This window comes from Acomys minous (assembly GCF_964271855.1).
Source record: "Acomys minous genome assembly, chromosome: 9".
In the NCBI taxonomy this organism is placed as follows: domain Eukaryota; kingdom Metazoa; phylum Chordata; class Mammalia; order Rodentia; family Muridae; genus Acomys; species Acomys minous.
In genome coordinates, this window is record NC_140490.1 from 9,635,778 (window position 1) to 9,661,556 (window position 25,779).

The 25,779-nt window shown below is 48.5% G+C and overlaps 1 protein-coding gene and 1 long non-coding RNA gene across 5 annotated transcripts; one reads left to right on the plus strand and one right to left on the minus strand.

The window, feature by feature from the left end:
- Positions 1-3,097: 3,097 nt before the first annotated feature.
- On the plus strand, positions 3,098-24,863 carry PRXL2A (peroxiredoxin like 2A). Of its 4 annotated transcripts, none has more exons than XM_084796794.1 (6): positions 3,098-3,254; positions 13,828-13,990; positions 15,868-15,959; positions 19,182-19,322; positions 20,290-20,454; positions 23,868-24,863. In XM_084796794.1, the coding sequence occupies exons 2-6, from the start codon at positions 13,846-13,848 to the stop codon at positions 23,979-23,981; spliced, it is 657 nt and encodes a 218-aa protein (XP_084652920.1). In that variant the 5' UTR covers positions 3,098-3,254; positions 13,828-13,845; the 3' UTR covers positions 23,982-24,863. The 4 variants fall into 4 exon arrangements, with proteins under 4 accessions (XP_084652920.1, XP_084652917.1, XP_084652919.1 ...); XM_084796791.1 differs by having other exon boundaries at positions 3,100-3,254; positions 13,811-13,990; XM_084796793.1 differs by lacking the exon at positions 3,098-3,254 and adding an exon at positions 9,168-9,281.
- LOC311605948 lies at positions 5,367-11,976 on the minus strand. The gene is made up of 2 exons (XR_014782124.1): positions 11,331-11,976; positions 5,367-7,523 (listed from the first exon to the last, which is right to left on the minus strand). It is a non-coding gene; the product is annotated as an uncharacterized lncRNA (long non-coding RNA).
- Positions 24,864-25,779: the final 916 nt, after the last annotated feature.

The window sequence follows — 25,779 nt, forward strand, 5'->3', positions numbered from 1 at the left end:
AGGAACACGAAAATGTGAGAGAACAAGAGAGCTGAATTCAAAATATTGATAAGTCAGGAAGCCGAGTGGAGCTGATAGGTGCCCACTTATTTTTGTGGTTCACAGACAATTCTTGGTCTTCAATTGACATTTTATGCGTGCACAGGACAGGAATATGGACCTGTTGCAAGTCAGGTTCCAATAAATGCTAACTACTTCCTGATCTCTTCCCCCGTGAGCCCGAATGCTTTAGTTCTTAGAGAAGCACTTCATGATGCCTGCTTGGGTCACTGTTGAGCACGTCGACGAAGCCAGATGAGCCTAGAGATGCTGGATGCTGAGTGATGAGTCTTTACCCAGCTCTGTCCCCTGTTCGTAGTGTTTGCTATCTGATCTAATGGCACAGATGGTGCAACAATGTGCCCCAGTCCATCACGATGGTAGCATATATGTTATCTAAGCTGTCTCGAGGCTTCTAGTCAGCTTTAACTTTACCTCTTTCAGTTCAAATTCTAAGGCTAGCCAGGCATGGTATAATCCCAGCACTCAGGAACTGAGGCAGGAGGATTATAAGTTTCATTCAGCATGGGCAATCAAATAGCTACACCCTGCATCAAAACTAACAAATCTATCTGTGGTCCTTATATGTCTAGAATTACTTTTCTTTTTAAGTCTGTCAGGCTTTATGGAACTTGGGAGGACTGTTTCTGGTTTAGGGATTTTGTTTTGTTTTGTTTTGAGACAGAATCTCCGTATATCCAAGGCTGGCTTTGAACTACCACAGACTGATCCATCTGCCTCTATCTTCCAAGGTCCAGTTCCTGGACCATAGGCATGAATGACTTACAAAGCTGACCCTGTGCTGGGAATCGAACCTGAACCTAAGGCTTCATACAGTCACGCTACCAACTGAGCTACACGCCCAGCCAATTATTCAAGGACTTTGTTTTGATCTTTTAAAAACTGCTGAGCTTTATAAGTAAGTTTTCCTGTGTTGGCTTTCCCATAACTTATTTTTCTGGTCCGTTGGCAGTTTAATGAGTTCAGTCTGTTCCTTCTTGAAAAAAAAGAAAAGAAACTTGGGCTAGTGGGTGCATGTTAATTAGCTCCCAGATCCAGTCTTCTTTTTTAGGTTCAAGGAGGGACTTGGGACATTTTTTTAAAAAATCATAAATATAATCATTTCATTTTGCATTTGAGTAGTATGTATAATCCAGCACTCTTAGTATCCCCTACCCTAGAGTTGTACTGTTCCTAACCAGAATGGCATTAACCGTAACCATTAGCCATCAAGTTGTAAGTATCCATGTCCCAAAGAAATGGCTGTTTTAGTCACAGTAGCTTCCCCTGGGAATCTTTAGCCGAAGTTCCTATTTTAGGCCAGATACATGAGAAAGGAGGCACACGTGAGAAAACGGGGGCGGGGGGGTGAATTTGTGTTTTATAAGGACACTCGCACTGTGCCAAATTATACTAAATCTTTTCTGAGAAAGATGAGATCTCTCAGGCTAACAGCCTTCTCAGTGTAGACCTCCTTTCTTTCCCAGATCTGCCCAGGTACGTACGGATGCTATTCCATGGCCAGGCTCTGGGATCCCAGCAGTGAAACAAAGATATTCATAGTGTGGCTCAGGCGAGCTCCCTGAACAGATTCCCCAGGCTGAATGTTGCCCTACATTTATATGAAATGTGAGATTGACAATGAAGTCAGGGAAGCGAATCTGGAAAGGCTTTGGGCATGGCACACCATTAGGTGTTTCCCAGGTGAACAGGACGGGGGCACACTAGAGACAGGCATCCCTTGGGTTTGGGATATGGCTTAGCAGGTGACAGTACTTTCCGCTCAAGCACGAGGACCTGACTTCAAATGCCTGGTATCAGTAAGAAACCAGATGTAGCTGCAAGAGTGCAGGCTTTGAACCTGCAGTGGTGGCGCCAGCCTTTGATCCCAGCACTCCAGAGGCAAAGGCAGGCGGATCTCCGTGAGTTCAAGGCCAGCCTCATCTAGAGAGTGATTCCAGGACAGCGAAGGCTACATAGAGGAACCTTGGTTCAAACAAAACAGAACAAAATCAAGACCACTGCTCAACACCAAATTGCCAGGCCAGCCATTTTTACCGTTGTTTAGGACAACACCCAGTTCTACAAGATAGAAAAATAAAAACCGCCTTACATTGCCTAGTCTCTTGAATTTGTTTTTACATAGCAAGAGTCTTGTTTCTCTCAGTGAAAACCATGAGAAAATAAAGATTGAGCAGGTCGTGGCGCACGCCTTTATTCCCAGCACTCAGGAGGCAGAGGCAGGCGGATCTCTGTAAGTTCGAGGCCAGCCTGGTCTACAAAGTGAGTCCAGGACAGCCAAGGCTAACACAGAGAGACCTTGTCTCGAAAAACCTAAAAAAAGATTGACTTGAACAGGACAGTCTAGTCTTCTGGTCAGGTGCTCAGCCCCACACATGTGGACACCCTCAACACACACCGGAGAGATGACCATTTCTGACCAGTGTGCCTGCCCCGCTCCTGCAGTATTTCTTTGCAAACTGCTCTGTGATCTGTTTCTCTGGCCCTGTCTCCCCTACCTCACTTAACTCTTCCGTGTGAGTCAGTTAATCCTGTCTTTGAAACTGCTCTTCTGACTACAGCTTTTATACAACAGTATGAATACTTATTACAGAAGGAAAATGGATGGAAGCTGGGCATGGTGGCGCGCGCCTGTGATGCCAGCTCCTGGGAAATTGTAGCAGGAGGATGAACAATTTCAGACCACTCTGAGCTATACTAAATAAATACGAATGACTGAAAGACAAACAGCTCAGAAGCTAAGAGGAGGTAGTGTTATCCTGAAAGCCAGTTCTCAGCTGCCTTTCTTCACTCTGATAACCAACATTTGGGGGTGAAGAGGAATATGGGGTGAGGATAGAAGCTGCACACACAGAGCACATCAGGGGTCTCTGTTTAAGACTGGGCAGGTGCAACCCAAACTAGCGCCTAGCGCCCCCGGAAATGAGCGAGCGAACGAGAACTGCCCTAAGGAGACCCCAGTTCTACTGAATCGCTAGTCTGGAGCTGCGGGTGAGGGGGCGTGTCCGTCACGTGTAAGTGGCGTGGTGGCGTAGGCGCTGAGCTGCGCAGGCGCGGGGGAGGGCTTGATCCCACGGGCGGTCAACGCTGGGCTGCAGCGCGGAGAAGGCGGGCGGGAGACACCTGCGTCCGCCGGTGCCGCTCAGCTAGGCCAGTGACGTGACGTCCACGGAGGCGGGGTCTTCTGGGCGCAGGTGAGAATCCGGTCAGGACTGGGGCCTGGGAGTGTGGATTCGGGATGGAGGACGCGGCTCGATCCTCCCCGGGGACCGCTCTCCAATATGCCCTCCGCTCACCCCAGCGATCTAGACGAACTCCACACTTGGGGCCCAGAGACCGCGTCCCGAACTGGCTTTGGTAGCACCCAACTGAATTGTTGAAACTGAGGGCTGAAGAAAAAAAACGGTTGTCGGCCTCCTGGGGTGGGGGTCTGCCCCATGTAGGCTTGGAGGCTGCCAGGGGTAGCAGCGACCGTCCTATCTCTGTGCTTGGATGTCCTGTAAGGGCGTCTGAGAGACACCTGTTTCCCTCTCTTCCAAAGGTTACAAACCTTTGACTTAGAGAGCTCGGTTGTAAATTTCAAAACACTGCTGAGGTGTGATAATGAGAAAACGAGCAGAGAACCAGGACAGCCCATCCTCCAAGTTGCTGGGTTGTTTGAAGGAGTTGGTGAAAATGAACCTCGAGAGAGCAAAGCAAGTTAAGGTGTAGCCTGGCAGGGTTTGTGTGGGGAGGGCACATACTTAGAGTCCAGCTGGAACCGTGCCTCCTATCTGTTTTCACAGCCTTGTTACCTAGTTTGTTTGGTTTTATTTTTATTTCAACTTTTTTTTTTCTTGGAGCTTGGTAGATGATTTATTTGCAAAGAAAATACTCACTTGGGTTTTATTTTAAGCATTGTCATGGAGCCTGCTACCATAACAGAGTCTTATATGGCCCAGCCCTGGAGACAAAACTGGGGTGCACACTACACACTCTGACTCCTCAGGAGATACTCATCAGAAAATCCTGTTTTGTATATTTGGGGTGATCACTGACTAATCCAGAAATGAGTAAGAATTAAACGTCGCTGGCAGTCTTTGTGAAAGAGCTTATAGCATCTTCGTGCCTTTAATCCTGGTTCATCTCTGTGGAAGGTGATTCAGAAATTGTTCCATTTTACTGATGTAAAACATGGCTGGTCCAGGTTCATACAACCTGTAGGTAGGTATTGGACCGCGATGACTGTTCTTGCTCTGACCTTTCCCTTAGTCTCCTTACTTACAAGGGATGCCATTTACTTGAGACCTTTTGTGTTGTTCCTGAAGGGGTACAAAACAGCCGTAACCCCTCTTTCCCTTTTCTTTCTTTCTTTTTTTTTTCTTCCAGATAGGGTCTTATTCTGTGGTTCTGGGTGGCTTTGAATTTTCCAGAGGCTGTCTTTGAATTTGCAGTGCCCCCCCCATCTCTGCCCCCTGACTGCAGTCTTCATTTCTTTTTTTTTTTTTTTTTTCTTTTATGTTTCTCAAGACAGAGTTTCTTTATGTTACAGTCCTGGCTGTCCTGGACATGCTTTTGTAGACCAGGCTGGCTTCAAACTCACAGAGATCCACCTGCCTCTGCCTCCCGAGTGCTGGGACTAAAGGCGTGCGCTGCCATGCCCGGCTGCAGTCTTCATTTCTAACAGTCATCTCAGACTTGCATGGCACCAGAATGTTTGGGGAGGGCTGGAGTTCTGAGGCGCATGCGCACACTTCGGTTAGCATGTCAGATAAAAAGCAACTCTTGTGCTAGTTGGCTATCTGCCTCTGTGAAATGCTAAGCTCAGAGTCTATTTGGCCAGAGGCTTGTGGCACGAGCTATCCAGGGGGTGCTGTGGAAGGAGCTAGCCTCACCTCTGAGCTCAGTGACCTCTGCCAAGGGAGATGGGCACTGCCAGAAGCAGTGTGGGAGAGCCAAAGAGTTAACTCAAAGTATGGGCTGTGGGAGGAATACAGATACAAGGCAGGACTCCCTCGGACCTGGAACTCCCACCGAGGAAACTGACTTGCAGTGACGTCGCTGGAGAAGTTGTTCCGTCGTGTGTGATAATCTGTTTTGCTCTCCTCAGACAGGGAGTGAATCTGAACCCTGCAAAAGGAAAAAAAGAAAAGAAAGAAAAAAGACACTGCTAAACCTAGTGGGGTGCTGCATGCCTAAAATCCCAGCACTGGGGAGACTGAGGTAGAAAAGTGGCAAGTTCTAGGCCATCCTGAAGTACATATCAAGATCTTGGCTTTAAAAAAAAAAAAAGGAAAAAAAACATTATGAAGCCTTTTCAGGCTATGTTTCTTTTTTTCTTTCTCTCTCTCTCTCTCTTTTTTTTTTTTTTTTTTTTTGGTTTTTCGAGACAGGGCTTTTCTGTGTAGCCTTGCCTGTCCTGGACTCTCTTTGTAGACCAGGCTGGCCTGGAACTCACAGAGCTCCGCCTGCCTCTGCGTCCCAAGCGCTGGGATTAAAGGCATGCACCACCACAGCCCGGCTTGCTGCTGTGTTTCATGGTGTTCCTCCACACCCTGTGCCGCTGCTGGACTCTGCTTGTTTTCAGAAGATCCTAAGGCAATGAGTAATAGACTGGCCCTCTTAGGGCTCGATGTGAGTTCGGATTTCCTTGCTGGGACGTAGTGTCATTTGGAGGTTTGTCCTCATCCTCCCGTCCATATTCATACAACTCGAGAAAGCAGGTCTTCTAGGCCAAGGCAGGAGGGAAAAGTCAGCCGAAGGCCAGATCCTTGGAGGGACTGATTCTGACAGGAAAGGGCTTCCCGGCCAGCCATGCCCCTCCCTCTCAGTTGTGCCTCAGTTTCCTGGTTGCTGATCGTTCCGTCTTACTCTCCTCTGAGCCTCTGTTCATGATTCTGACCCCAGTGTCTCAGAGGAGGCTGGGATAGACCGAGGCACTCGCCCCTGGGAGAACAGAGCTGAAAGTTGGAGATTGTGGCAAAGCACAGCTGCCTGGACGCGGCCAGCTACACATGGGGGTTGGGAGAGCTCACCTGTGCCTACCCCCTCCCCCTGGTTTTTCCACCGCCGAGCTGGCATTTTCGATGGCATCGAGAATTAACAGGGCCTTGTTACTGGGCAGAGGGGGGAAATGTAGACTGGCTTCTCAGCTGAGAACGGGCAGAATGATCCTTAAGAAAACAGTTGGCATCAGTTTGTAAGCTGCTTGCCAAGGATTGGGCCTGGGAGAGACTGGGGTTGTCTCCAGACACCAGGCCCCACTCAGAAGGAAGCTTGCTCTCTGCTCACTTAAAGCCGATGGCCAGGGCTCAGCAGCAGCTGCGTCTGACTCCAGTGTGTATGTGTGCTGTTTTAGCTTTAGGCACGCATGGCTGGCTGTGCGGGACCGTGAGAATCCAAAGCAGGGTAATCTGTCGTGGGCTGGGAGTTGGGAGGCTCAGACCTGAGTCCCAACATAGACACTGATGCCCTTCTGGCCCGTGTGGCTTTGGGCTCGTCAGCTTCTCTGGGCCTTAGCTCTTTTTCATTTACTCAATAAAGGGGTTACTGAAGTAGAGCTTTAAGAGCAAAGGACAGTAGAGGAAAGGAGCGGGGCTGGGGAACATCTTCCCAGCCTGTTCACTGGAGGCTTGAGACAGGGAAACCATGCGCCTCCTCCCTCCCCTTGTTTTCTCTCACCTTCCTTTCTCCAGTCCCCTGGGTCTGCCTCAGGCCAGTTCTTCCTGAGGTGGGTAGAGTCCCTGGGTGAGGCTGGGCAGGGCAGGTGTTCCCTTGGGGTTTAGAATTCCTTGCTGTCCCTACATGTTTGAGACATGAGTTCACCCACTCTCTGCTGATGCTTTTGTTGTTGCTAAGACTTTATCGGCTCCTGCCTAGAGGCAGCTCTCTGAGCAAGCAGGAGAAAGGAAGGAGAAGGAGCCCAGCACCCGAGGCTCTCCCGGGAGATGCAGTCGCTGGGTGCTGCAGGCAGAGTCTGGATGTGAGAGTTGGGACAGAGGATTTCTAGTTTTCTTTCCTGCCTACTCAGTGAGTACACTCGGCCGGCTGCAGCTGTCTTCGCTCACCTTGCCAGTGAGCAACAGAGCTGGGGACTCGATGCAAGATCAAGTCCCGAGCTTAATGTTTTCTCTAATGTCAACCTAGCAGTGTCCAGAATTAGCTTCCACACAGAAGTGAAATTGGGCAGCAACAAGCTACTTCCCTGCTCCCCTGCAACATTTCAAGAGCAAAATTCAAATCCCTTCGTTAACGGACCGATACAGTACATGTACTTTACGTTACATTACTTACATTCCATGTAGCAGCTTCTTGATAAGGGCTGTTGATAGAGTGAATTCCCCCTTGCCCTCGGCATCCTGTGAAGTCAGACAGATAACCAAAACACAGCAGACGAGGCCCATTTCTTCCACGGTGTGCAGAGGTGTGCGCATGTGCACATATGCTGGGGTCCCGCGGTCAGGTAGAGCCTTCAGTTGGCAATGCTTATAGGAAAGGGTTTGCCACTTCAGTGGCTTCTCTGAACCTCTACACCCTTCCTGGTGACCTCGCCTGCTTCCAACACTTCACCCACCAGCTTGGCAGTACCCCTGCCCCGGCCCCCAGTGCCCACTCCTGTTTTGGTCTCGATGTTTCCAGGTAACAGCAGGTTTTATATGGACCTGTTGCGGTATATCCAAAACTGACCTCCATCTACCACTGACTTCTCTTCTAGAGTGAACGACACAATTACCCATCCACCTGCTCAAGCTGGAAACCTAGAGTTAATTTTCCTTTCCTTGGCCCTCACTGCCTACATTTTAATAGTCAAAATTCCATCCATCTCATAGGTGTCTGTTACCCACCCCCCTTCTTAACTCACTGCCACAGTCTAAGCCTGCATCCCCTTGACTCTGAACCGCCCAGAACCAAATGAACTTGGCCAGGCTCCACTTTGCTTCTTTATATTTCACTCTCTGTGCTATTGCCAGAGTGATCTCTTTTATTTATGATTTTATTTATGTGTTTTATGTATTTATTTATATAGGTGTTTTGCCTGCATGTATGCATGTGTACTGTGTGCGTGCCTGCCTAGTGCCAATATGACCAGAGGACGGCTTTGGATCCCCTGGGGCTGGTGTTTCATCCTGCATGTAAATGTGCACACCAGAAGAGGGCATCGGAGCTCATTATAGATGGTTATAACCACTATGTGGTTGCTGGGAATTGAACTCGAGACCTTTGGAAGAGCAGCCAGTGTTCTTAGCCTCTGAGCCATCTCTCCAGCCTGGGAATGGCATTTCAGATGGTTGTGAGCTGCCATGTAGATGCGGGGACTCGAACCCAGGTCCTCTGGAAGACTAGCCAGTGCTTCTAATACTGAGCCGTCTCCTCAGTCCTTAGCCAATGTAATGCTATCGCTCGCTAACCTCCATTTTAGCTTCTCAGCAGAGCTGACAGAGCCTAACTTCGGCCCACCGTTCTTGTCTCATCCCTGGCCACTACGGGATGCTCACCAAACCACTCTCAATACTATTTACTATTTACTATTTACTATTTATGTCATCCCTTTACCCAGATATCCCTTACCATGTCTGCCTGTTGGTAAGACCCAACATAAATAATACTTTCCGCTAAACACCCTTTCCTGAAAGCATTTCCAGCTGGAGGCTCTATCTGATTACGCGGCCCACTTATATGTGAACATATGAGCACCCCTGCACACTGAGGGGAAAAGAAAGGGAGGTGGTGAATAGGTAGCAAATAGGGCTCCTTGGTAGTCTAGTCGACATCCTGGGTACAGAGTAAGAAAAGGTACAGAGCAGGCTGGGCAAAGAGCCATGGACCAAAGGACCTGTCCCTTTGATGTTGTGAGTGTAACATGTGGGCTGTGTTAAGGGCCTGCTTTAGTATGTACCCATAGCAGAGGGGAGGCTGCTGACACTTAAGAAATGTTATAGTCTGCTTGACTGCAAATGACTCAAAACTTTTTTTGAAGAGCTAGGGGGCCTTGGCACCTAGCCACTTTGATGTTTTCTGGAGATTAATCATTGGCAGCTGAAGGAGCCCCCTCGGGGTTTCTGTGTGGCCCCGGCCTGCCAGTGGAGTGGCTAAGCTTAGGGGGCCTAGGCGTGACTCCAGAGCTCCACCTTCAGCCCGCCCTGTGCCTGCACACCCTGCCTGCACACCCTGCCTGCACACCCTGCCTGCACACCCTGCCTGCACACCCTGTGGGGCAGAAGAGGAGAGGACACCGGCAGATGGTAAGTGCAGTTCCCAGGTTTGGCCTGCCCGAGGGCTGGATATAGGGGAGGGGGCACAGATGGACAGGTGGGCCAAGGTGGGCTTAAGTGAAGAACAGGAATGCTGAGGCTTCAAAGCCAGGCTGTCTGTGTTGATAGCAGAGGATGCCCCTGGAGTCTAAGGAGCCGGGACACTCCTTCCTTGTGGAGTTCAGAAGGTGGGTGTGGGGAAAGATGGTAGCTGATAGCGCTCTGACTTGGGGGATCCAGCTGGGTTCCTTCTACCCACCATCAGCTCTCCCTCGGCCTGAGCTGCCACTCTGAGCTCTTTTTTTTTTTTTTAATTGAAAAATGTATTTATTTATTATGTATACAGATCTCGTTATAAATGGTTATGAGCCAACTTGTGGTTGCTGGGAATTGAACTCATGACCTTTGGAAGGGCAGTCAGTGCTCTTAACCTTTGAGCCATCTCTCCAGTCCCACTCTGAGCTCTTACAGCTGCTAGTTCTTTGCAGACTTACCCAGCTCCACCTTCTGGGAGACAAGGGGGGGGGGGATCAGATAAGTTCCCCCATGAGGAGCTAAGTACATAGCTGTCAGGTGGGGGTGGGGTGGCTCTTGTGTAAACAACCTTGCTGGATTCTTTTTTTTTTTTTTTTTTTTTTTTTTTGGTTTTTTTGTTTGGTTTTGTTTTTGAGGTAGGGTTTCTCTGTGTAGCTTTGGCTGTCCTAGACTTGCTTTGTAGACCAGGCTGGCCTCAAACTCACAGTGATCTGCCTGCCTCTGCCTCCAGAGTGCTGGGATTAAAGGAATGTGCCACCATGTCCAGCTTTTTTTGTTTTTTGTTTTTGTTTGTTTCTTTATTTGTTTGTTTTGCTGGACTCTTTTTAAAGAAGGAACAGAGGATGAGCAAGAGAAGCTGGTGTAAATTTCCTTTAGACCAGACATAGTGGGACTGTATTGGCTACTGCAGACAATGAGCTGCCTGTTTGAAATTCTCCTGAAGATGGAGATTCATGCCCTTGACCTCCACAGGCCCACGTCTGGGTGTGTGGCGAGGCCAGCGGTGACAGCAGCAAGACTGTGTGAGCTTTGGGGTTCTGTTCTTGTTTACTACCAATGGCAGTATTGCTGCTACCTGCTGATAGGGAAATTACTTACTCCCCATGGGAGTAAGTGGATCAGAGTCTGCTAAGTCTGGGCAGCAGACCTACCAGGAGAGGGGTTGCTTTGAGTGAGTTCGGGAAGCTGGGCACTTCTGGTGATAAGTTTTCAGGGCTTAGCAGCAGCACAAGAGCCATCTGCTAGGGTGGGAGCAGTCTGAGCCTGTTCAGAGAGACGTCCGCCTTCCACCAGTACTGCTGCTAAAGCCTTGGGGTACAGAGCCTGTACGGGGTGCTCGCCTCAGAGGAGTGGCTTAGTCTTTTTTTTTTTTTTTTTTTTTTTTATGATCACAGTATACCCATACCGTAGAGGGTAAGGGTGGAAAACATCCTCCCTGGGGTAGCTTTGAAACTCACATCTTGTATCCCAGTTCTTGAATGTGAGATAGGGAGATGGGAGCCTCCGGGGGCGTGTGAATTTGAGTTCTTAGGGTGCCTTCAGCACGCTACCAAAATCCTGCAGGGGAGAGTTGAATCTACTACGTGGTCCTACCCAAAACCTTTCCCCAGTGGTCTGACCACACAGGAGGAAGTGGGGTCCTAGGGAAGCCTGAGATTGGATGAGATTCTAGGATGGCATGAGAGCTGCAAGGAAACACAGGCGCGACCGGTGGCTGTGGGAAGGTGGGCTGGGTGAAGCCTCCGTTGCTGTTACAGGGCTGGGCCGGCTCTGGATTGCCTCTCCACGGGACTCCCAGTCAGTCAGTTCCATGCCAGGCTCAATCATTCTGGCCCAGCCACGCCTTCACTTTGTTAACTGTGTCCCACACCAACTCCAAAGCCACTTCCTCTATTTCTGTGGCTGCCCAGACTGGCTTCCTTCCTTGCGGCACTACAACCCCCCGCCCGCCCCTCCCCCCCCCCGCCCCGTGTCCTTACTCTGCAAGCTACCTAACCTTCTTACTTGCTTTTCCAATATGTTGTAAGCTGAGCCCGTGTCTCGTACGTAATGTGTTCTCCAAAATCACCACTTATTCAACAGGTCGATACCAAATAAATCATAAAAAATAAATGTTCAGTCTAGGTGAGTTGGATTCCCTTGATGTGACCATGAGTTAGCAAGCCAGATGCTTGTTATTGAGTGGTAGGAAAATGGAGCCTGGTGACATCTAAGTGTGCAGTAGGGATGTGTTGGTAGGGTAGGGGGTCCCTGGACCCCCAAATGCAGTGCTGGGTTCCAGGAGTCCGTTTGTAGGGTAGATGTAAGCTCCCCCATGCATTTTCTTTCATCCGTATCCATGACCAGAGGGCAGCACTCCTGTGCTACAGAATTATGTACACCTGCCCGTGATCCAGAACAGTTGTAGAAGTCATAAAGGTCCCAACATTCTTCCAGGCTGTTGGAACTCTCCTGTTTACAGCAGGTGTCGGGGAGCTGTGATTTCCCTCCTAATTGTTCTGTGAACTGTAATCCAGTTATGTGTAAGTCTGCCAAAGAAAAATTGGAAGCAGGCCTGCGGAACGTTCTTTCCTGCTGAGCCCAAGACTGGCTGCGTCTAAGTCATGTCCATCGCTTAACTGCATTGAGTTCATTTCAGCACTTGTTTGCGGTGAGCCACTGACCATAGAACCTTTTGGTGGTTCTAAGGACGTCTTCCCTCCCCAAGGAAATCCCCTACATCAGGGATACAGGAGCAGGAGCAGCCACCAGACCTTCAAAGACCCACACTGGCCTCCTCTTCTTTTTTTCAAGTGTATCAATACTACATGCCTCATTTATTTATCTATTTATTTAATGTCTTATTTATTTGGCCATCCTTGCCTGGGTTTCTTTCTTGTTTTATTTTTAGTTTTTTGTTTTGTTGAGACAGGGTTTCTCTGTGTAGCCTTGGCTGTCTTGTACTCACTTTGTAGACCAGGCTGGCGTCGAACTCATAGTGATCCTCCTGCCTTTGCCTCCCAGGTTCTGGGATTTAAAGGCGTGCGCCACCATGCCTGGCTACCTGGGGTTCTTTTTAAAGTAATTGATTGATTAATTGAATTATACTGATACTGAGGAGTAAACCTTGTGTGCGCTAGGCAAGTGGTCTATCACGAGCTAGATTCCCCAGCCTCTCTTTGCTTTAAGACGATTGACCTTGAACTTGATGGGCTCCTCCTGTCTCATCCTGCTGAGCAGCTGAGAGAACAGGCCTCTCTTTTATTTCATAACTCAGCTTTGGACTTCCTAAGCTGGCTTCAGGGATGATCTCGTCTACTCTTTCATTCCCAAAGCCCCATCCCACCCCACCCCCACCCCTGGGGGCCACTACCTCCCTCCTCCAAGCCTCCTGTTTCTGCAGTCATGTGGCTATCTCAGCCTCCACTCAGTCTTTGGAGAAATCCCCAGGTTCCAGTCCTGCAGGGTGGAATTAAATCAGCTAGGTGGTTTACTCCCGCCCCCCCCCCCCCCGCCTGGTCCCAGTGCCCCACGCACACTTATCCAAGCACCTAGCTGGCTCTGAGGGAGGTACCCGGATGAGAGTGATCTATCTTAGGGTGGAAGGAGAACCAACAGAAACAGGTAGTTGTCTGGAGAAGGTGAACTGGACAGAGTTCTAACGCTGTTCTGGGGTGGGATGCTTCTGGGTTTGCAGGGAGCCTTACTAGTGGGGGGGGGCTGGCTGGGAACAAGGGTAGTAGTTAGGAGGAGGGTGTGGGAGGGGGAGGGGGGAGTGCTGCCCTCTTAGATATTCTGGTTAACAGTGGCCATCTCTAGGTGGTAGGCTTCGGGTAGTATTTGCTTTTTTGTTTTGTTTTGTGATTGGTGCTGCTGAAACTGGATAGTTTTGTTTTGGTTTTAATGGAGGCCTATTTCGTTTCTATAATGAGTGAGAAAGCTGTTCTCAGCTGGGAGGAATTGACTAAGCATATCTGTCTAGCCCGAGCGAGCCAGACCCTGCTTGCTGGGCAGGGGCAGGGGCTCTGAATGCAAGCTTTGTTCTGGGAAGACAGATAGGGTCACAAAACAAGGATGCGCGCCTCCAATCACGGCTGCGAAAAGCTGTCCTCTGTCTGGGGAGGTGAGAGCTGAGCTACTTGCCACCCTCACTGTGAAAGAGAGTGAGAGGGATTCAGGGCAAGCTGAGCAGCAGGTCCCAGTGCCGCAGAGGTGCAGGAGAAGCCAGCGCGCCCCCCACCCCCAGAAGGCTGTCACGTCTCTCACTACTCCTCATGCCCTAGTGAGCTCCTTGGGACACAAACTTGCATGTGCCTGTGCATTCCCCAAGCTCTCAAATGGGGCTCAGACAAGCGGCTGAACAGCTCTGACCAGTCCCGTCTCTCCATTCTTCAGGCCCTCCTCCCCCGGCCCCCTGGCCAGTTGCCCACTGAAGCCTTGGGCAGGAGGTCAGATTCCAGCTGTCCTGTGGGAACAGTAACATCTTCCTTCTTCTCAATCTCCAGACATGTCTTTCCTCCAGGACCCAAGTCTCTTCAACATGGGTATGTGGTCCATCGGTGCGGGAGCCTTCGGGGCCGCAGCTCTGGCGTTGCTCCTGGCCAACACAGACATGTTTCTGTCCAAGCCCCGGAAAGCGGCGCTGGAATATTTGGAAGACATAGACCTGAAAACACTGGAGAAAGGTAAGGAGTGACTGCCGGCCTCAGTACTTTTCCAGAGTGCTAAGGCGCATACTTAGCTCCTTTAGTTTTCTTCCTAAAATCGTTCCTTGTTCTTGAAGCAATATTAGGGGGAAGTCGAATAACAATTTTTAAGTTACCAATACTTACACCAACCAGACGCAATCATTTTTATTTTGCTGTATTCCTGTCCATGCTTATAAATAGTCACATGGATGTCGTCTTGATATTAATGGCTAATTTATCTTTTTCTTTCTTTTTTTTTTTTAATTTTTTTTCATGTGCATTGGTGTTTTGCCTGCATGTATTTATATGTAAGGATATCAGATTCCTGCAACTAGAGCTACTCATGATCTGCCATGTGGATGCTGGGGATTGAACTCTAGAAGAGCAGCCAATGTTCTTAACCACTGAGCCATCTCTCCAGCCCCTAATTTATCTTTTTCTTATCAAAGTCATTTTTCACTCTCTATTCCTGTTGTCTTAGCTGCAATGACAGATTGCTCCATAATGTTCGGTAATATTTCACCATCAGTTAATAAGCCAGCTGTTCCAGAGAGTATTCTGAGGGATTCCAAGGCTTTTGAGATTGTCACAAAGAGTAAAATAAATAGAATTGTCTGAGTGGAAAAAGCTCAAAAAATACTACTTACCCTGTTCTGTGTTCCTGATACACGGCACAGGGCCCGGTCCACAGTAAGGAGTTGTAAAGGGGGATCTGGGGAGCTGTGGTGAACGTGCCTGTCATGAAGCTGCAGCAAGGGGCCTGGATTTTAGGACACAGGAACCTGTGTACCTGTCCTCAGGGGCCCACCTGAACGCCACGGCAGGAACTGTGAGCCTCAGTCATGCCAGCTCTACCCCTGCCAGGCACATTTCACATCAGAGCCCAGGTTCGGTGGGGTTCAGCCATGCCCAGCTGTGGCAGAAATGTCTTGGGAAATAGTAGGGCTCACTGACTGGGTGGTCCTCTGGCCAGTACCCCCAGAGCAGTGCCATCGTCATATGCTCGATAGATGAGAGAGCTGGCCTAGGAAGGCAGGAGCACGATGGCTCAGATTGGTTGGCAGGTCACCTTAGAAGAATGCAGAGAGAGACCCGCCAAGCTTTGTTCAGCCCATGTCTTTAAAAATCTCATGTGACTACGGCTTCCCCTCTGTGTTTGCTCACACTGCATCCCACAAGCACACGGATACCTCTGGGGAGTACTAAAATAATTAAGGCTAATCTATAATGAGTCCACACCAACTCTCCCAAGCATTTACTTGTTGGGTATCTTCCACCTTGTTCTGTTTATAAGTATTGAAAGTTCTGCAGTTAACATGGTTAGGTTAATTTTTTTTCATTTGAGTATGCTTTTTAAGAGTGTTTTGAGGAGGGGTGTCGAAACATAAAACTCAGTTTGGGCGCCGCAGAATTATTACAATGTCCAATGCTGCTAGCTGTTAGGTGGAGTTGCCATTTTTCTAGAAATTATTGCAAGTTGGATGTTTGCCTTGAAAGTTGATTTTGTGGCTCAGAGGTTAAGAGGTTAAGAGCACTGGCTGTTCTTCCAAAGGTCCTGAATTCAATTCCCAGTGACCACATGGTGGCTCATAACCATCTATAATGAAGTCTGGTGCCCTCTTCTGGCCTGCTGGCACACATGCAGCCAGAATACATTATAAATAATATATTTTTTTTAAACAAAGGGAAAGTTGATCTTTGTGGGTGTGGATCTTTGGGCTGTGTAGTAGGATCCTCAAGCCTTGTTAGTGTTCCTTAAGGAGCTGCGTTTTCCCTGTCTGTGCTCGCCTCCTCCCAAGTGTGGACCGCTCAGCCTGGTGAAGGACTGGGCAGGTCTAGGAGGCAATAGTAACTTTTTTTTTCTTCTTTCTCAGAACCAAGGACATTCAAAGCAAAGGAGCTATGGGAAAAGAATGGGGCTGTGATCATGGCTGTGCGAAGGCCAGGCTGCTTCCTCTGTCGTGCGGTGAGTGCCTTTGACGATCCGTTAGAAGGAAAGCGTTCTGACAGTGGGGTCTGGAGTATTTCTAGCCAGGACCGAGGGCTTATGTGACCAAGGCTCTTGAGCCTTCTGTCATTTCTGGATTCTTCTGTCATTTGCTCTATGCATTTGTTTTGACATTGGCTCGGGTCCTGTTTCTAACAACTCCATATATCTTGGTGGGGTTAGCAACTTTCTCTGTCCTTCAAGCCTTTTGCCCAGTGTGGTAGCAGACATCTCCTGCACTGCCTTTTCATTTAATCCTCGGTAGCAACAGGAGAAAATCCTGAGTTCCTAAGAGTCAGCATAGATGCATGCTTGTTGAAATAAGGCTCTAGAGCTCCGAGGAGACCTCAGAGCTGCTCTCTGATGCAGCCATAGCATGCAGGGACCTCCTCAAGGAGGCACGCCAGAGCATTCCTGCTTGTGTGCCTCTCCTCAGGACCCACTGGAGTCCGTTTCCACTCGAGATCTGGACTTCTCTCTCTCCCCTTTTGCTCTCAGAGACGGAGTAGCTGGGCAGGGTTTCAGTCATATTAGTGTGGATGCATTTGGCCCGGAAGCTTGAGTGAGGCAGATGCTTACTCCCAGTGTGGTCCCAGGGGGGCAGCTCAAACGGAAGCAGAAGAGTGATGGAGAACACAGACCACGGAGGGCAGGAGCTGTAATTATTGAAACATAAGAGCTAGTGCAACAAGGAATTGTGCAGTGGCCTGAGCCTGGCCCAGTCACTCTATAAATGAGTAAAAAAAAAGTGGGCCAGGGTAGTTTGGTGGCCTGCCCAAGTGGTGTCACAAGCCTCAAGTTCTGAAATAGCTGCTTCGACTAGGAGAAAAATAGACTGAGGTTCTCTTGCCCTTGAAACCGCTTAGCTCCCCAAGTGACACCCGTGGCCCTGTCAGGATTATCACTCTCATTTTTCTGGGAGCCTGGACCAACCCTAAGAGATTTCTACTTCTGTGTGCGATAAAGAATCCACCAATATTGCTGAGTGCACACACTTTGCAACACCTTACTAGCAAGGCTCCTTTTTTTTTCTTCTTCTTTCTTTTTTTAAGATTTATTTATTTATTTATTTAGTATACAGTGCTCTGCCTGCATGTACACCCGCAGGCCAGAGAGGGCATCATATCACATTAGAGATGGTTGTGAGTCACCGTATGGTTGCTGGGGATGGAACTCAGGACCTCTGGAAGGCTCTTAACCTCTGAGCTATCTATCTCTCCAGCCTCTTCAGTTTTTTAAAGACAGGATCCCATGTAGCCCAGGCTGACCCCTCATTTGCAATGTAGCCCTTGAATTCCCATCTCCACCTCCTGAATACTGGGATTACAGACAGGCACCACTATGTCCCAGTTTTTTTTGTGTGTGTGTGATGTCGGGGATTGAACCCAGGGCCTTGTGCATGCTAGACAAGTGCTGTACCAACTGAGCCACATCCCCAAGTGCAAGGCTTCTCAGGGCTCTTTGAGAAATACCACCACCGGTTGTCACCATTGTCACCTTACAGAGTGGCAGACAATGGAGCAGAGGTTGCCACAGAGCCAAACTGCATGCTTAGCGTGTCCTTACTTACTGCTGCTGTAGCAAATGGCACAACTTTGGTGGCTCTACCAGCAGTTCCCTTGCAGGACTGGAGGGTGGAATTCCAAAAAGGAGTCTAGTTGCATTTCCCTGAAAGCTGTCATGGGAATCCATTTCCTTACCTTTCCCAGCCTTCCAGTACCCACCAGTGCTCTTTGCTTGTGAGTTTCCCTTTTCGTTTCTAAAGGCAGCAATAGCTGCTCGAGTCATTGTTACATCCTTGCAGCATTGACTTTCTCCCTCTCTCATCTGCATTTAAGACCCCAGTGTGGGCTGGTGGCAAAAAAAAAACAAACAAACAAACAAAAAAAACCCCAGTGATGACATTGGACCTGCCCAGTTAACATAGGACCTTCTTACTTTAAGGTCAGGTGATCAGCAAGCTAAGTTTCCTCTCAGTTTCAGCTCCCCCTGGTCATGTGGGCAGGTCACTGTCATTCAGATTTGGTCTTCTTTAGAGGTTCATTATTTTCTGTTACTCTGGAGGTGGAGTGTCAACTGGGACCTTTGGATTCCAAATCTCCCAGGCCTCCAGCCACCAGCAGGGAAGCTGTTGTGACATGTGCTGCTGAAGCCAGTGACACAGAGGAGGTTCCAGGAGCGACTGTTGCTGCTAATTGCAGCCTCTTCGGGGTTCTGCTCTGTGCCCTGGCTCAGCATTTTGTGGAAACTTACAATGTCCAGAAAGGTGGGCGGATTGAAGTATAAGTGACTCAACAGACGCGTGGGCAGGAGTTAGGTGGCTCCGTTCCTCTCAGTGGCTTTCAATAGCAACATCCCCAGAGGAAAGAGCCCAGGAAAGCAGTGAACCGCATCTCCAGCAGGTGGTCTTCAACCACATCAGACACTGTAGCCCCTCCCCTCTGCTCCAGCCAAAATCTGCTGCTCACTAGAGTTCTTGATAAATGCATTATAATCAATTCTGTTTTTGTCTAGCTGTGCTTTCACTTCTGACTTTTTTTTCCGTTGTTGTAGAAAACATGTTGCTACCATGTCTCGCCGTATTTGTGTCTGAGGTGGACAGGCTACGTTTAAAAGACCTCCCTGATAACTCTCTTTAACTAGGATCTCTAGTGTGAAAAGGGAAGTGGGCCTTAAAGTCGAAAGTTTCCCATGATTTATGCAGTATTTTGATTTCTTCCAGCACATGGTTCATGGGGTCAAGGGTCACATCCTCCCGTTGTCCGTCTTCAGCTCTTTCTACCAAGTATTCAGTGCCTTCTATATAGTGTTCATGTTCTGGACATTGAGGTGTCTGTGAAGCAAAAGACAGAATATCTAATAGTGAGATATACTTGGGAACCTAAGTGACAGTACTGAAGATGGCATGAAGGCTTAGCTAGTGTACAGACACACACACATACACACACACACACACACACACACACACACACACACACACACACACACACACACACACACACCCCACAGGCAGAAAGCAGAGAACATGCTTGAGAAGTAGCACAGGCCTAGGGATCTTTCTGGAACAAGGATATGTTTCCAGTAGGTTAGACTAGATCTGGAAAGAGGAAGAAAGTTCTGCTCAGTGTCAGCCAAGCCCTGGGCTACAGTTTGACTGCAGAGCTCCAGAGCTCATGTCCCTGAACCTCCCGTCTCCCACAGGAGGCAGCGGACCTGTCCTCCCTGAAGCCCACGTTGGACGACTTGGGTGTTCCTCTCTACGCTGTGGTGAAGGAGCAGGTCAGGGGAGAAGTGAAGGACTTCCAGCCTTACTTCAAAGGGGAAATCTTCCTGGATGAAAAGGTGAGTGTGTTGTGGATGAAGAGACCCCGTCAGTGCTTAAGTGCTCTTTCTGGTCTTCCAGAGGCTCCCCAAACCGTTTCCAGCACCCGTGTTGAATGGCTGACCTCGGCCTGTAACACCACCTCCAAGGGATCCAGTACTTTCTCTCCCCTCTGGCCTCTGAGCACTTCAGTCATGTGCACAGACTCACACATACACACATAATTAAAATTAAAATACAGAGAGCCAGGTGTGGTGGCACATGCCTGTAATCCCAGCACTCAGGGAAGGCAGAGGCAGGCGGATCGCTGTGAGTTCAAGGCCAGCCTGGTCCACAAAGCAAGTCCAAGACAGAGAAACCCTGTCTTGACCCCCCACCCCGACCCCTGCAACAAAGGTCTCATGGGCCCTTTGCTGTCGGATATAGCACTCAGCTGGGAGAGGTCACTGACCTAGGATGAGTCTGTCCTGGAGCTGGAGGCAGGCCTCCCTTTCAGTTTCCCTGAACTTGGATAGCCCCCCAGCTCACTGAGTACAGCACAGACAGGACCCTTGAAAGTTATTCTCCGTTATTACTAAAGTCTTTCTTGACCTTTAGCCCAGGAGGGTGAGAAAGAACAAAAAATTAGCACAAGCTCTTGCCCCTTGACTCATACAGAGATATCTCCCCTCTTTCCCCTTCAGGATATTGTAGACAGTGAGAAAGGGTGGGAGGTTGGCATGGAGGATAGTCATTTCCTCAGATTGGAACTACCTTGAGATCAAAAGTTGAACCCAGTATTTGAGTGCTTACCCTGGGGGGGGGGAGAGAGAAAGTCAGATCTGGCAGATTTCTATTTCTCTAGGCAGTTGAGTACAATTCTGGGAGGAACAATGTGCATTAGGCTGCAGGATAAACATGAAGTAGCAGGCTCTGGGGCTTTTGGCATCCTTCTTTGGGGATGAGAGATATGCAAACTGCTCACACAGCATCTTCCTTGTTCTATAGAAAAAATTCTATGGTCCAGAGAGGCGGAAGATGATGTTCATGGGCCTCGTCCGTTTGGGTGTGTGGTACAACTCCTTCCGGGCCTGGAACGGGGGCTTCTCTGGAAACTTGGAAGGCGAAGGCTTCATCCTTGGAGGAGTTTTTGTGATAGGCTCTGGAAAGCAGGTATGATCTCAGTGTTTACTACATGCCTATGGGTATCTGGAATTGAGGCCCCAGACAGGGACTAAAGTAGGGCCCTGAATCTTCAGGTTTCCAGTCTCCCTCTGTCCACCCAGCACTTGTCACCAGTCGCACATGTACTGTGTGCTTGCATCTCACACACACACTTTACAGTCAGGCCATGAGGCAGTCGCGCTGCTCAGACTGCAATTGGTGAACCTGAGACTGAGAGCAGGCAAGCAGCTATACCAAGGAGCTTGGTCCAGTGTGCACCGAAGCAGCCTGGGCCTGACTTCTCATTTTAAGTTGAGTTTCTGTATTTAGCCAGATACCTCATTTTTATTCTATTTGTAAATACACACACTAGGGAGGCAGAGGCAGGCAGATCTCTGTGAGTTCGAGGCCAGCCTGGTTTACAGAGTGAGTTCCAGGACAGTACACAGAGAAACTCTGCTTCGGGGGGGATTTTTAAGAAAGTGAATATACATAATTGGCATGTCCCAAGTCATCAAAAATGGATATGGAGAAAGGTAAAAAGGGGAAGGAATAAAAGCAGCCTGATGAGGGAGGATGGCATGAACATGTGAGAGAGACAGTCCTTTTCCTGTGGAGATCTCGGTGTCAGGGCTGTGCCTGGAGAGAGAACCTATTCTTCTGTGAATGGGGTATTAGGGGTTCTGGCAACAAGGGGTCAGAATCAACTTGGGGACCCTGAGGAAGGCTAGGGGAGATGAGGAGAGGGATGGGGTTCCTGTGGGCCTGGGAGGCAGGTGAGTACTCCACACTGGGCCTTGGTGCTTCCAGAGGACACACAGCAGGCATGGGCCACAGGAGGAGGACCTGGAGACAAGGCCACCCGGCAGACATAGAGATGACATGCACCTGTGTAGGGAGTGGTTGCATTTGTGTTGCTTCGCTTCTTTTTCTTCTTCTTCTTCTTCTTCTTCTTCTTCTTCTTCTTCTTCTTCTTCTTCTTCTTCTTCTTCTTCTTCTTCTTCTTCTTCTTCTTCTTCTTCTTCTTCTTCTTCTTCTGTTTTGTTTGTAGGCAAACAGCCTTAGTCTACATTGTTGGGTCTCACAACATAAGAGGAATAAGATTGAGAATGGAAAGGTTTATTTCTCATCTTTTAAAAAATCCATTGGTAGCCGCGCACGGTGGTGTATGCCTATAATCCCAGCACTCAGGGAGGCAAAGGCAGGCAGATCTCTGTGAGTTCGAGGCCAGCCTGGCTTACAAAGTGAGTCCAGGACAGCCAAGGCTACACAGAGAAACCCTGTCTCGAAAAAAACCGAAACAAGCAAGCAAGCAAACAAACAAACAAAAATCCTTTGGTAATTGTTCTTACTTATTTGTATTAGAATTTAGCAGTGAATGGTGTCTAATTTGGCATAATTCTGTTTATTGATTTCTAACAAATATATCAAAATCTCTTCATTGCAATGGCTGCCAAGCAGGTGCCTAGTTATAGGTACCATATGCATAGTTTCATGTCTTCCTTATGACTGGCTAGTCTGGGATGCTAATTTTCTCATTCCCACCTAAATGTAAGGAAATGGCCTTAGAGCTAGGAAACGAGTTGGTCAGAGACACAGCTGGCAAGCACCATGTAGAAATTAAACTCAGGAACCCAGAAGGACAGCGCCCCACCGCATTCACAGTTTGGCCTCAGAAGCGGTTCTCAGTGACCTGGTCCAGATGACCCCGGAAGGTGACCCCTCTCCGTCCCTCTCTGGCCCTGTGGGAGTTCCTTGTCTTACCTCTGCCTTCTGTGGTGGCCTCTAAGGCAGGGTTTGGTACACCTGCCAGCCTTTTCTTGCCTGGGGATGACTCAGTTGGTACTCACAGCTGGGCCAGCACATTCCTGCCGTCGTTAGGTGTGGTGTTTGTTGGTTCTCTTCCCGAGCTTCTGGCAAGGTGGAGGGTGGATTGGGTTGGCTGGGCATCACCACTCTCCTGAGGCCGCCCTGGAGGTAGTTTCTGCAGTCCTAGTATGCCAAATGCCTCTAGCTATAAATTTTTAAGAATAATGATCTGTGAGGCCTGGTTACTTTAAAGAATGCAAATGCCATATAGGGAATCTAAAAACAGCAAAATAGTGACCGATGGGTATTGCCTTCCTGCCTGGCACTTCTGAAGGCAGCCCACTGGAACTGAGCTGGGCGGCAGTTGGCTTGGTTTCTCACACAGCGGTGATCACTATTTCCCGTACTGTTATACATCCTTCCACAAGTCTCACTGCCTGCACGTGGCTTGTTGGGCAAGTGATTTCAATTTCCTCATTCACTTCCCAATGCATACACACACAGTGTGGTGGACTTTTAATTATTATTTATTTGTGTGTGTGTGTGTGTGTGTGTGTGTGTGTGTGTGTGTGTGTAGGCATGTGTATATCACAATGTGTGTGTGTGGAGATCAAAGGACAGCTCTGAGGCGGTTGGTTCTCTCTTGCCTCTTTGTGTGAGATCCAGGGACTGAACTCAGGGTATTAGGCGTCTGTGTTACAGGTGCCTCTGTTGGACAAGCTTTCTTTCTGGCTTGGCTGCTGCGGCTGCTGCTTTTCCTTCTTGTTCCTTCTCTTCCTCCTTCTCCTCTTCCTCCTACTTTTTTTATTATCTTTAGAATGATAGAACACATTACAGATTATTTAAAATGTAAGGCAAGTGACCAGATATAGTGAGTTAAAGAATTTTGGGGATTCCTAATAATCTCAAATGTCATTTTATCATTTTACTACTTCAGGATAACTTTAGGATGTCCTGTGTCTTAATGCGTTTTCTTCACAGTATAGGAAGTGTGACTCCAGTCTTTGTTTTTGTTTTTGTTTTTTATTTATCTATTAGGTATACAGTGTTCTGTCTGCATGCACACCTGCAGGCCAGAAGAGGGCACCAGATCTCATTATAGATGGTTGTGAACCACTATGTGGTTGCTGGGAATTGAACTCAGGACCTTTGGGAGAGCAGTCAGTGCTCCCAACCTCTGAGCTATCTCTCTCCAGCCCCCGTGACCCCAGCTTAAGAGGTTTAAACGAAGGAGTGGGTCTACCTTCTCAGACGGTCATTCAGCGCCCGTCAAAGTGGCTTCTGAGCTCTACTCCGTAGGGTTTTTCAGTGCTTTCATTCTCTTCTCTTCAGATGGAATGCGCTTTTATCTGCCTGTTATCCAGGAAGCCTTCCACATACCCTTGTTGTAATTAACCATGTGTAGCTTCATGTGTCCCAAGTATTGGGACATGGCTTCCTCAGTCCCCGTCCTCAGAAGACTGGACTCCTCCAGGGTAGGTGCTGGGTTTGATTCAGATCTGGGCTCTCAGCTGCCCAAGCACAGGATTTGATGGACAGCTGGCACTCAGAGTCTGTTTCATGAGTGAACACCTCTAAGTGAAGACTGACGTCCCTTCCTGTTTCTGCCTTAGGGCATTCTTCTTGAGCACCGAGAAAAGGAATTTGGAGACCGAGTGAACCCGCTCTCTGTTCTGGAAGCTGTAAAGAAGATCAAGCCACAGACTCCAGCCTCAGGGAAGAGCTGATCGTGTACATCTGCTGGCTGGGGGAGAACGGGCCTGCACACGTGTTCACTCGATCGGCTGTGCTTCCATCATGGCCCCAAGAGCTAGGAAGCCAGGGCACCATATTCACTAGGAATTGGTAATACGTTTTAACCTTGTCTTCTGTTTAGGCCCAGTAGGACAGATAGGTCCCAGACAAAACTGATTAAAATCTAGCAAACGTGTGACAGTTGTTTGAAGAAAATCCAAGGCTTAAAGTTTATTGCTACCCCTCCTTTCAAATGAATATATCCTGAGTGTTGGTATTTGAAGTGAATTTTATTTTCATATCTAATAAAAAATTCTAAACTCTGAGAAAAATTGGACTAAGAAACAGCTCAGTGAGAGGCAGGCGGATCGCTGTGAGTTTGAGGCCAGCCTGGTCTACAAAGCGAGTCCAGGACAGTCAAGGCTACACAGAGAAACCCTGTCTCGAAAAACCAAAAAAAAAAAAAAAAAAAAAAGAAAAGAAAAGAAAAGAAAAGAAACAGCTCAGTGGTACAGCATTTACCTAACATGCTCAAGGCCTAGGTTGGGTATACAGACAGACAGACACACAGGCACACAGACACACAGACACACATACACACACACCACAGGCATGCAAGCACAGGAGTCTAAGAAAAGTTGGTGGTTGACTTGATAGAGAATATAAGGCTTTTTTTTTTTTAATGTGTTTTCTGTTAGCAACTTGTGATGTTATGTTAAAGGACCACATAAAGCAAATTCTGTGTTCTGGGATAGTTTGAAAGAGGTAAATTACAGAGCAAAGTTGTTTGTGGTCTTCCATTTTGAACGCAGAGATTTGTTTCAATGGAAAAGGCTGTCACCTCTGGCTCTAATAAAAATGCTCATCAGAAATCACCTCTGTACACCAGTTTTTCTTGTTCTTGTTCCTCTTGCTTCAGCCCCCTACACTGAGATCCACCTGCCTCTGCTGGGATTGCAGCAGTGTGTGCCACCTTTTACATTCAGATCTTACAGACAGGTGTGGGCCACCACACCTAGCAAGACACAAGGGCTTTCTGATGAGGAGTAAAAAGAAGAGTCGCCACCTACTGGCTAAAGTGAGAACTGCTTATTCTCCTGTGAGATGCAGGAACAAGGGGCGGCTCAGCGACCGATCTAAGGTGGTTGTGGATTATCAGAAGGATAAATTCCATCATTCTTGCTAGCAGTTTTGCTGTCTTCTCTGGAGGAATGATCTTGGCGTTTTAATATGGTAATTGCTCTCATGTTGGTCTTATGGCCTACTCTGGTGAGCCAGGAAAAGGAGGACACACCAGTGATGACATATAGCTCTATCCATTTGCTATGTCTAAATTTTGTCTTATAATTACAAGGTTGGCAGAGCCCCAAGGAGAGCCTTCCTCCAATAAGTCTCCATTAAGATACCAAGTGGCTGGCCGGGCCTGGCGTCGCATGCCTTTAGTCCCAGCATTCAGGAGGCAGAGACAGGTAGGATCCCTCTGTGAGTTCAAGGCCAGCCTGGTCTACAGAGTGATCCAGGGACAGCCAGGGCTACACAGAGAAACCCTGTCTCAAAAAACAAAAACAAAAACACCTAGTCCTCCAGTGGTAGAGGGAGTCAAAAGAGGATCAGACGAGAATCTGCCCTCTGGGAAATTAGGGGAGCAGACAAGATGTCAATCAAGTCATGAAAGGAGGCAAGATGGAGGCTGGGTATGCAGAGTGAACAGAGGAGGGTGGCTTAGCATCAAACATGGGTCTGGCTTTGGGTGGAGATGGCTTATGTGAACTATGAGCAGTTCTTCCTGTG

Bases quoted from the DNA above. Each gene is read 5' to 3' on its own strand.
- PRXL2A (XM_084796791.1), top strand. From the start codon at position 13,813: ATGTCTTTCCTCCAGGACCCAAGTCTCTTCAACATGGGTATGTGGTCC. The intron at 13,991-15,867 runs GTAAGGAGTGAC...CTTCTTTCTCAG, and splicing joins CCTGAAAACACTGGAGAAAG to AACCAAGGACATTCAAAGCA. The intron at 19,323-20,289 runs GTGAGTGTGTTG...CTTGTTCTATAG, and splicing joins AAATCTTCCTGGATGAAAAG to AAAAAATTCTATGGTCCAGA.